The sequence below is a fragment of the Magnolia sinica genome, chromosome 4 (assembly GCF_029962835.1).
Source record: "Magnolia sinica isolate HGM2019 chromosome 4, MsV1, whole genome shotgun sequence".
Classification (NCBI taxonomy): Eukaryota; Viridiplantae; Streptophyta; class Magnoliopsida; order Magnoliales; family Magnoliaceae; genus Magnolia; species Magnolia sinica.
The window spans coordinates 113,931,966-113,943,978 of record NC_080576.1 but is presented as its reverse complement, the minus strand read 5'-3'; the positions used below and the strand labels follow the sequence as shown (position 1 = coordinate 113,943,978).

The 12,013-nt window shown below is 45.2% G+C and overlaps 1 protein-coding gene across 1 annotated transcript; it reads right to left on the bottom strand.

The window, feature by feature from the left end:
* Positions 1-5,098: 5,098 nt before the first annotated feature.
* LOC131243939 (ARF guanine-nucleotide exchange factor GNOM) lies at positions 5,099-10,576 on the bottom strand. Its single transcript, XM_058243576.1, has 3 exons — positions 10,137-10,576; positions 9,041-9,905; positions 5,099-8,961 (listed from the first exon to the last, which is right to left on the bottom strand). Exons 2-3 carry the CDS (start codon positions 9,773-9,775, stop codon positions 5,329-5,331), a joined length of 4,368 nt encoding a protein of 1,455 aa, XP_058099559.1. The 5' UTR covers positions 9,776-9,905; positions 10,137-10,576; the 3' UTR covers positions 5,099-5,328.
* Between the last annotated feature and the right edge of the window lie 1,437 nt (positions 10,577-12,013).

Sequence of the window (12,013 nt, the reverse complement as noted above, 5' to 3'; positions counted from 1 at the left end):
GGTGGACGCTCAATCCCCAATGTTTCCTGTGGTGTGGTCCACTTGAGCTTGGGATCTGCCTCATGTTTGGGCTCAGGGCTGCAGACAATTGGCGTCCAAAAAGTTCCAAAATTCAAACTAGCTGAGATTCGTCATCATATTGGCAGGACTGTTGATGAGATTTAGGTCATTGTGCCACATAGTGAATGGGCCACAAAGAGACGTAACTGATCCTTTCCGCTAAATCAGCGATGGACACAGATACATTGGCATCGGCTAACGAAAAAATAAAAAATGAGAAAAGTCCATTGATTGGACGGTTACGATGTCTGATGGCAAAATTCCCAGGGACTTGGGCAACACCATTTGGCTTGAAGCCCAAATGGTCATAGATGTTGCTTCATTCTCCTGTACGTGCAACCAATTTAGGGGTGGCAATCCGGCACTTGCCTTAGCTCGGTCCTACTGCCCTGAACCCTGACCGTAGCCCTAATCGGACTGAAACCCAGATCCCCAATGGCCGGCTTTACTTTTTGTGCCAGGGAATCTTAATGGCGGGGTCTACCAGTTGAATGGTCTAGATATCCCACATCGGGGGCCATGTTGGTAGGACAGAGATAACACATGGATCATAAATTTTAAGTCCATTTGATGAGCCTGCAAGACGATACCCATTGCTAGTGGGCAATGTATATTAAACTGTCCATCCAAAGTAAATTATTGCCTGCTTTAGGTAAGGCTACACCATTGCTATACGGCAGAAAGCGAGCCTATAGTTCAAGCTCATGCTAGCACTGGATCCTTACTCTTGCTCCGGTGGTAGACTCTCAGGAGTTTCAACATGTGGTCAAGGGTTCGAGTATCCATAGGTGGTGAAATCCCATTATGGCGTGAGTGTGTGGGGGTGTGTGCGTGTGTATATATATATAAAAAAACTCATGCCAGCACTCACGCGGGCCGCGTAACGCATGGTCATCCCCTAGCAAATATAAAACTCCAAACTCACGTGTGGGCCACATGATGATTGGATCGGCCCGATGTCCAATCATCATGATGGAGTGCAGCTGCTGGATAGGTTAGGTGTCATACATGCAAACATGTGGGCCCCAGAATGCCCAACTCCAAAATTTTTGGAAACATAGGCGAGGACAATTTGGTTATTTCACTATCCTGTTTGGTAAAGTCAGCATTCTTTTACGGTATTACCACATACAATACAAGCTGTAGACAAAACAATTTCTGTAAGCATATAATGTATTATCAATTAGTAATACCAAGTAACGGTTATTTTATTTTATTTTGACAATTGAAGATTTTATTGATAAAAGAAATTACATAAGCTTTATAATCTTTCCTAAAAGAAAAAAGAAAAGAAAAAGAAGCTATTAGCCTCCCTTGGAAGTCATCCTCTGGTCACTCAGGGATGGACCAGCCTAAGGACGTTGTTTGGACACACCTCAAAGAGGAATTTCCCAAAAAACAGGGGTTTTAAGTCCCCCACTTTTTCAGTCTGAGTTGGGATTGGTTTTTGCCGAGTCAGCATTTGAAGGCCTATTTTGCCACATGTCAGATGAGAAAGAGGTTTGCAAAGACGGGTGCAAGTTGGGGGGTTTGATGGTCAACCTGAGCCCAACTTGAACTTGAGAGGATCCAAGCTGCAACCCAACCTCACCCAAATTCCAACCTAAGGCACCCAACGGAACCAAACCCAAGTTCTCTACACTTTGACCCAACACAACCTAACAACATGTGATTCTTCCCAATCCGACCTGTATTTGCTCAACCCGACCCTGACCCAAATCCATACCAGGTTGGCATTTTTTCAACCCAAAGACGTCGACAACCCGATGGGAACTCAGGTTGCAGCCCTGTTTGCAAAGTTCATCAAAATACATGTCATCAACTGCCATTTGGATCAAATCAATGTTTAGCCCTCAAATGCCCACTTGGAGGGTACGTCCAAACAGGCCCTAAACAAGAAACATAACAAAATACTGACCATAACCCATATAATCAAAGCTACAAATTATCCCAATTTCCCAACATCTCCACCTTGGAATACCCATGGAAATCATCCCACGAGTGCCCAATTAATAATCATATATAGCATTTCGCTCCTTCCACACACCCCACCCATAGAAATCGTCCCACTAGTGCCCAATTAATAATCATATATAGGATTCTTTTCTTTCAAGCCTCCACTACTGTGACTATATTCTCAAAGACACTAGCATTTCACTCCTTCGACACAGCCCAAAGAATCCCATCCGTAATCCATCACATTTCCAATGGAAGCATTAAAGGACCAAGCAACTCAAACCGAGAGAGGAAAAACGGACCAAACTTCCCTAGCCTCCAGACAATGGAAGAACCTGTGATCGACCATTTCCTCATTTTCATTAACAAATGACACGTTTTCGGGAATGACATCTTCCACTTCCTTAAGCTGTCTTGTTGGCCATAGCGACCCATGGAAAGGCTTTGACTCTTGGTGAGATGGGAGGGGAGGGAGTGTTCCAAACTTGTGCAAGGGGCATGTTGCATGGTGTGTCGTTAGTGACTGACAATCTACAAACTTTTCTATTATCCTCTGCTGGGTTATTTTTCACCTCATTCAACCTACTCAATAAATTGGTGAAGGTTCTGCGTTCCTCATCAGATAAGTTTCTTCTAATTCTGACGGTCCACACCAGTACTCCCTATTTGGTAGCAATCTTGCAACTTTGCCTCCTTATCTATAGCTTGTTCAAAAAGACATTAGCGAGATCACTCTAGAGGGACACCATCTAACCATGTATCCTTTCAAGACCGAACTCTTTATCTCCCTTTCAAAAGCTGAATATACCCTTCCTAAATTCCCTCCCAACCACGCCTGAGATCTCTCTCCCTTGAACCACATCTTGATTCTTGACTTTACTGACATCCTTCCAAATTTTTTATCCCTCGATTCATTACCCGCACCCTGTGAAGTTCTCCAAATCTCCACCACCACTTGCTAAACAACACCCAATTTCTCACTCTTACATTGCCAATTCAACGGCCTCCTTCCCTCACTGGCTATTGTGCATCATTTCAATTTTCGAGGTGGAACTATTTTCCTTCCTATGTTCCCACAGAAAATTTCCTTGAAGGCGCTCAATCTTGGAAGCCACCACAGCAGGAATTTTGAGGAACAAAGTATGGTGGTAGATTTGAAAGGCAGCCTCTATTAGGGTAATTTCTCCCCCCCAAAGAAAGATACAACCCTCTGCATCTAGCTAGTTTCTTTTCAATTCTTTAATGACAGGATCCCAAAACGAGGTTGATATTCGGTTTCACTGTAATGGGGCACAAAAGCTTACGAATTTGCAACCTAATTTCCTTGCCAGAGTTTGACCTTTTCTTCCTCTTCCCAACCCTGGAGACCAAAACTGCTTGAAAACATCTTCCTCTACGCTTAACTCAGAGTCTAAAACTGCTAGAAACATCTTAAAATGCTTTTCAAGTTGCCAACCCGGTCCATGATGCCTTACATAATACAAGGGCGTCATCTGCAAATTTGAGATGCGGTATCTACATCTCTGGATTTCCACCCTGGAAGCCTTTAATCAAACCAATAGCTGAAGCTCGACATAAGCACACTCCAACCTTCTACCACCACCGATAAGAGCAAGAGAGAAAGTGGGTCTTCTCGACGAAGCCTTCCAAAGCTCGTGAATAAACTCCGCCATAACTAAGTAATGGATTATGCCTAATCATTCTAGTAGAAATCATAGAACTGAGTATGAACAACATGTTCCAAAGGTGATATACATATTGGCATCCTGCATTTTCTGCATTCTCAAGAAATGAAGAGGTGTATCCCCATTTCCTTGTGTATTTGGTATCAGAATTTGTGTCTCGGTAATCATAGCAATAGGCCTTAGTACCCAACCATATTTGTGGACCATGCAGCAAACCCTCATCTACTGTGAAAAAACAGTGGGTCTCATCCTACGACTCCATTTTTTTTAAACGATGATCATTTATTAGAAGAGGCCGAAGCCAAAAAAGTACAGAAAGGAAAAGAGGAGTGCAATACAAGATCCACTACAACTCTGACCAATAAACAGGAAACTGGTCAGACACTAATACATTAGCAGCTTGAGCCCATTCCATAACATCCAATTTCGCCCTATTGAAGGCTTCCAAGATGTGACTCCAATTTTTGAAACAGTGATTATTTCTTTCCAACCAAATATTCCATAATCTTGCTAATGAACACAAATGCCGAATTCACTTAAGAACTCTACTCTTTCCTCCATGTCAAGCTAAGAAAAACTGATCAATCAAGATTGGAACAACCCACTCTAATCCAAACAAAAGAAAGAAACCAGCCTAAACCTTAGAAGCAAACAGGCAATGAATAAAAAGATAGTTAACCGATTCCTTGTCTTCAAGACAAAGCAAACACACATTTGTTATGATTACTGAATCTAATCCAGACCTTTCTTTTAACCACACCATTGAATCTGGATCCATAATGGATGGATGACAATTTGAAAGCATCTCTAACAATCTGACCAAGTCATCCACCTCGTCTTTCAAATGCCTCCTACATGGAGGCGCCCAAACAATTCTCACTCCAAAGATAGAAAAGCACCGGGCAACCACTATATTAGGCTCTAAAGATATTTCTGCTAATCGAGGAAACACATCCCAACCCACTGATCCTCCCAAAAATGAACATCTTTTCCATCCCCAATAGAAAATCCCACCCCCTCCCAAACCTTTGTTTTTAACAAACTCACTGATTTCCATAATGAAGAAGTCCTATACAAAGACGAAGACTTTGTCCATCTACCTCCATCCTCAAACCCATATTTTCTACCCAACACCTCTCTCCAATAATTACCTCTCCCCCAAACCCCCACACCCACTTTTCCAATAAAGCCAAATTCATTATCTCTGAACTTCTCAAACCTGCATCCCCTTGACTCAGCAGTTTACAACTCCATATTTGTTACTCCAATATATCGAAAATACTCATTTGCTTGGTCCCTAAAACATCAACAAACTTTTTTAAGAGCTCCCAAACAGGTATCTAGCAACCAAAAACACGCGTATCCTGTCGTCACTTTATTCAGCCAAGACATACGTATACAGGCTAAGGTAAGAAAGTGCTCATAGCAAGGGTGTGAAATCCTTTTGAATTTTCTCAAGACATTTACAGGCAACATAAAAGCGAGAAAAAACAAAAAATTCCAATAACAAGCTTTCATCCCAAAGACCCCAAAAGAAAAAAGAGAAAGAAAGGAAAAATCATAGATCAACAAAATCAATTGACTAATATGGAAAGATGAATACATAGCAGTACCTGAAATTAGCGTGCTACGTCCCACCTTCTACCGCAGTCTGTAATAGTGGACTTCCCATTTCATTTTCCTTCCTTGCCTGCTGCTCCAGTTCTTGGTCTGGAAACACCTCTGACTGCAGAGAAGGATCGATGTTGTTTACGTGCAGCCACGTCAGCTCCCACAATCCATCGCCGCCAATCGCGTTTGTCCTTGCAAGAACCCCCCTATTTTTCATAACGTACAATGTGTTCTTCAGCAGTTCAGGAACTAGTTCCTGAAGCTTCTCACACTTCTTCCCTCGGACTTTGGCCTTTGTATACTTCTCCATGCGCCCGAGAACGCCCAGCCACAGCTTGCAGAAGCTGGTCAGCGGTGAGAGCTCAGGCAGCAGCTGAAGGAACACCTTGGACATCAGCTTCATTGCGTGCACGAGCGTACCTTCCATGTTGCGGTAGTCCTTTCCCGAGTGCCCCCCATGGGCAATCTCCAGTAGGTCATCGAGCATCGTGAAGATGACCAGGTCAAAGCACTGTAGCCACGATGCAGGCGAAAGACGGATGGCTTCTGCATTTGTTGTCGTGCACCGCTGCAGCGACGCAAGTGCATGGTTACGTACCTCCTCTCTCTGATCCAAGCACACCTTTCTTAACCCTTGCACCAGCCTCAGCCACATGTCCTCTATTTCCTGCGAAGATGCTCTCGGAGCATCCTCACCCACTTCCTTCCACCGTGGGAGGCACATGATGGACTCAGCCATCAGGTCCAAAGCACGCACGGATCTCTCTGTGGGACCGACCCTAGACTCTGCAAACTGCCTTGCCGCGTCCACTGAAAGGATGTAATTGGCAGGCGAAAGGTGCACCCCATCAGACATAATGAACATCAATGCCTCGAAACCCGCTTCAGAAGCTTCTGGGTGGCGCGCTGTGATGGAAAGCAGGGAGGTGATCGTCCGCCATCCCATCGGGGATCTGATATGGGTGGCATTTGCTTTCACGAGGCGCATGACTTCTTGCGTGATGTGCTCACAGTATGCATCGGCTACCCGAGCATCGAGCTTCAGGACCAGCTGCAGTGACCTTAGGAGCTCATCAGCCAGGTTCTCTTTGTAGGGAAGCAGCCTCTGGCAGATACGTAGGAGGCCAAAAACTGCCTTCTCCACAAGGGCACCAGGCATCACAGTCGACTGAACAATATTGGCTATATGCTCATACACACCCTGCCAGAGAAGACCAATCCTGTCACGATTGTTCAGTGCAATTGCAATCAGCAACTCTAAGCAGAAAACAGCAGTGTCTTCATCCTCTGGTGAACTGCTTCCTTTCTGAGGACGGCCCGCTGCCCAGACAAGAGCCCTTGCGAGCTGCAACAGCGAATCCGCCTGCAGGAACTTGCTCTCTGTAAATATACTATCGATGTGGCATTTCTGAATGGTCTGAAGGGTACGTTGATGAGCAGCAAGTTGCTGCTCGGTTGGCTGAGACCTTGGCTCTTCAGTGTCGAGGGATAACAGCTGACTGAAGCGGCCCATAAGTCCAGAGGATCTTCGAGGAGTAGCCATCGCAGGAATATGAGATGCAGAGAGGGTACCTGCAACAGGTTTCCCGTGACCAGGATCTGTAGATGGCTCCGAATCATCAGCTGCATCACTTGCAACTCGAGCGGGAAGGAGACCGAGCTTGTGTAACCTCAAGATGCAGTCCAGAATATTCCTCCAACCAGTGCGAATATAGTCACCAAATCTATTCGCTATGGTGAAAACAGTTATGGTTGCCATCCTAGCTTTCGTGTCATCGCCAAAGGCTAGAACAGGTTCCTCAACCAAAGAAGGGTTTAAGAGGGTTGTGAACTTACACAGAGACACGACCAGATCATCCAATACATCTTCAAGATGATGGCATGCTGATATCTTTGCAACTGCTAAGAAACCATCAACACAGGTGTGGAAAACATTTTCATGTTCTGCATGATCAAATACCACTGATATAGCAGCAATTGTGGGACCTGACATAATGGCAAACATATCGCGATCGAGGAAGGCTCTGGAGTCACAAGTAATGAATGGGGCAGTCTTCCTGGACTTACGCATCAGATCAATCCAACGGCTAGGTGTCATCTCAGGGAAGCCAGCACCTTGATCTGGAATCGTCCGGATCTCGTTCTTGCAGATCGAGTGGTAGAGCTCCGTCAGGAAATCTCGGGGGAGGTCATTACCACCATTGATGCGACGGTTGTTCCGGATGAAATCCTCCTCAGTCATCTTCTTCTTAACCTGCACGTTGTGCTGATCTGTGTTGAGCATAATGAGTGAATAAGACAACAGGAGAGCGGCATCTTTGTTAGCTAGAATCTGTGGCGATTGCTCGTAGTATCTCCCCGAAAATGCCTCAAGTACCCTCTGTATCTTCTGTGATTCACCAGGAAGACGGAAGGTTTCCAAGAACAGTCGCAGAGCAGTGTCCAAATTCATATCTTGGAAATCGAAAGTTTTGGCGAATTCTTCAAGTACCCGAACGCAAAAGTCATCATGATTCCCCAAGAAATCACCAACAAGATTCTTATCCAATCCTGCCGTGTACCTGAAAAAGCATGCTACACTCTGCGGGTCAAGCTTATCAGGCAACAGATGTGTTCCTTGCAGATATTCCAGCCCTTTCTTGGGGTCCCGGTTAAAGTGATCGGCCCCAATCATTAAAATTCTTTTAATGTACTTCCTACGACGAACAAATCCAACCCAATGGTTGGGATCAGCATAGTTCTCACACTTCACTGTCCAGAATGGAGTATACTCTTCAAGAGTCACCGATGCCTGTTCTGTAACAGGTGATGCATTGCCAATCCTCTCGGCCATTCCTTGAATGACAGCAATCAAACCATCCAAAGCAAGAATATGCATAGCAGATAGTGGGCAGTTAACTGGAAATGCACTTTTCGACAACAGGTTTGCAAGATCTTCAAACACATTCCGGCAAGTTATATCACAATCCAAGTTGGCATACATTTCAGCCATGAAAGTCTTCTGCCTGCAGAAGTCGACAAGAGCTTCCATTGCAACTTCCTGCTGCTGGTATGAAGCCCCGTGCCTGCTTTGTGCAAGCCTCAATATAACACATGAGAAGAAAGCCTCGAGCTGCAGTTTCAACTCCACGCGCAAATGGTGATACAGATTGAGAACGATGCTGCATACCATCGATAGAATCAGTGGGCTCATCGACAGGCCAAACTGCATCAAGTTGCTGAATAGTTCATCCTGTATCAGAGCCAACAACTTTGGGTGCTGACGTATTGACGATCCTCCTAATTCAATGGCTGAATTGATCAAACCCAAAGCAAAAAGTGGCACATCTTCATCAAATTCAATAGGGTTTGACCTAGGACCCATCCCAGAGTGCTCAACGATATTCAGTAGGGAACACAGGAAGTGAAATATCTCGACCATACAAGGAATCCCATATGGCTCTGTTGTAAGATGCATGTCACTTGTTGTGTCTTTGCTGCTAGCATCTCCTAATGCATTTTCATCTGCCAGGTTCGCCGCGGAACCTGTAGACATCGAGGCATTTGATGCAAGACCAACAGAAGCTGATGGAGCATCATACTCAAGACTTCCATTGCCATTGTCTGATTGTCTAACCCCAAATGCATGATCCTTGTCGAAACCACCCATCTGCACAAGAAACATTGGCTTGGTGAAAATCAAAGAGAAAGAGAAGGTAACAAAAAGAAAGCAAGTCACGCACTGATACCTCCGATCTGATAGAAGGCCCACTCCCATTAACTGATGGTTGTTCCGTGTGGTGAACATCCGGCAAGTGCAAAAAGATACACCTAACGAGCTCGTGCATTGTGTGTCGAGCTATACGCTGCAGCAACTCACCTTTAGTCCCTGCTTGATGAACTACACGGAAACATGTGTTGACTATGGTGCACACATGCTGGTTATTCAACACAACGGATGCCTTACTTTTCATGCAAGCCAGAAGAACCTGAAGTATCTTCATCAATACCACTTCTTCAGATGCAGGATCAGTCACCTCAAACCTGCAACTGGTCACAGCATCGACTACAGAATGCATCGCATCTTCCACATTCACGGTATTCAGATCAAGCATGTCAAGGGTCAATATCTTGTAAACAGATGTTAGTGCGACTCCGGTAATGGGTGCACCAGTTTCATCTGAACGAATAACATCCAAGAATGGCTGGAGGTAAATGGTCGGGCTGATTGATTGCCATTGATGTTCCCATGAAAAGATCTGCTTCCGTAATGCCTTCAATGACTGGATGAGAGAATGCTCTAACTGATCATCACCAGCCATATAACGACCTCCCCATCGTACATTTCTCCTCATGACAGCCAAAACCGCACCCACTTCTGAATTCACCATACAGGCTAAAGCACCTTTATTAGACATACAGTCACAGTCTCCAGGTTCCTCCTCAATCGCATTAATTCCAGGCTGCAGTTTTAAACGTCCCATATTTATAGCAACAACTGATTGCTAAAATCAATCTAGGCTCGTCGAATATGATAATGATATCAAATGAAGCAGTCACTCAAATTTGGGATGTTGGGTCCCCAAACTTCGATGAAAGGGGAGAGAATTCTACCTGGAATAAAACACTGGAGTCAAAATCTAAAGGGGAGTTATTTGCTGCTCTACCTGCATATGAGGATCCGATAGTCTGTCCACCCAATTCAAGCAAGACCTGGCGTGGATCCGATACAGACTGGATTTACCAGATCTGAATACGGAAAGGGGCCTGATCCGCTCAATCAGAGAACTTAAAAGGGGAAAAAAAGAAGAAGAAGAAGAAGAAGAAGAAGAAATTGAAACTGACCGTCAGATCATTTGACCTTCAACCACGATGCGGAGACCGTGATTGTTTGATTCCTCAGAGATCGAAGGTGACGATTTCGCCGAGAGATTCTCGATCTGCTTCCCGTCAAGAGAATCAATCTCCGGCTTCAGTCGGCATCTGGTTCGATCTACGTACATGTCCCTCCTCGATCCGAATCCCCCATTTCTAGAAGATTCAATCCCCCCTTAAAAAAAATGCTGCAACAGAAGGCGCAAAACCCTAGATTTCCATAGAGAGAGAGAGAGGGTACTGATGGAAACCCTAGATTTTCAGAGAGAAAGAGAGAGGAGCCTTAGGGTTAGGATTTGAAGTGGGGAACGAAAGAGAAAGAGAAAGAAAAAGGGCCTCTTCTCTCTGTTATTCTGACTTGGTGCTGGAAGGGTAGGGAAGAAAAAGGAGAAAGAGGACAAAAGACGAGGCCTTGGCTATTCGCGCGAGGAGAAATTTTGAAGTGGGCGTATCGAAGCACACGTGCCAACTAAGGCGGACTTACGCAAGATTCGGTCGATGATGGGGGCCCGACATGAATAAATGCCGTCCGGACTCTGGAGCGTGCCGATATGATGTGATAGGTGGCCGTATCTACAATCAAGGGCTGACAATGGGCCGAGCTCGGTCCAGGCAAAATTAATGCTTTGAATAGTCCCGTCCTAATGGGCTGAAGCCAACCCTTTGATGGCTCTAAATTCTACAATTTGTGCCAGATTTCATTTCCGACAATTGGGGCCCACAGTGATGTCCATGTGACATCCACTCCGTCCATCAGTTTTATCAGCTCACATCGGGACCAGAGCCCAAAAAATCAGGCAAATCCACGAGCTACACCACAGGAAATAATGGGATGGGGACAACCTCCATTGAAACCTTCCTTAGCCACCCATAATGTTTATATGCCATCCAACCCCGTTCATAAGGCGAGTTACACTCGGATGAAGGAAAAACAGTTCATAAGGCGAGTTACACTGGGATGATGGAAAAACACTAACATAAGCCTGATACAAAACATGAGCTGGCACAACTGATGGACGAAGTGGATGCCACACAGACATCACGGTGGGTCCCACGGATCTTTTTGTTGCATGGAATAGCTCATTGCAGGAAATTCATCTGTTGGGTCCCACCGTGGATGGCCCAAAAGCTCCCTCCTGCATTTCACTTCTTAACCATTCATCCGTAAGGTTGGGAATCTCGTATCAAAGTAAGCCAAATGGCATGGTCCATTCACTGTGGAACCATGGGTCCTACTTGTCACAACTGGAACCGAGCGTATCTACAAAGATGCTGGCAACACCTATCATATATGCCGGCCCCCGGTCCATTCATCTAGTGGCCCACCACGAGTGTACATGGGATATAGATGGTTGGTATTTTCTTGCTAACCCTCCATTTCATCTCCAAGAGTGTGGCCCAAGTGAGGAGCGGGCCCATGGATTGGATGGATCTAACATGAAATGGGCCCGAATTGCAGTATCATTTGATCAGGCCTTTCACCAGGTAGGGCCCACCGTGAGCATGCCCTAGGATGTGGAATTTCAACCGTTGATCAATTTGTGTATTTAACCATCTACTGAGGGATGGATATTAACTTCCAACACATAGAATAAAACACTCTGTAGAAACCCACAGAATCTAAGCTATTCATCAGGTGGATCAAGGCGATGCCTCAAAGCTTTGATCCACTAGCAAGATGGGGCAGATAGTGCCCAGTAATAGATCGTTACCACTATCCGTGGAGATCTATTGAGGGCACGGCATCTTAACCATTTATTCCAGATTGCCAATGCACAGGCCGACAAGTCAAGATGAAATCTGTGTAATCGAACGATGACTGTTGCGCGGCTGTTTGTGAACCACTG

What these genes read in the sequence shown, in the direction of transcription:
- LOC131243939 (XM_058243576.1), bottom strand. Translation starts at nt 9,775, where the DNA reads ATGGGACGTTTAAAACTGCAGCCTGGAATTAATGCGATTGAGGAGGAA. An exon ending in GGCCTTCTATCAGATCGGAG is followed by an intron (nt 8,962 to 9,040) that starts GTATCAGTGCGT and finishes TTTCTTGTGCAG; the next exon opens with ATGGGTGGTTTCGACAAGGA.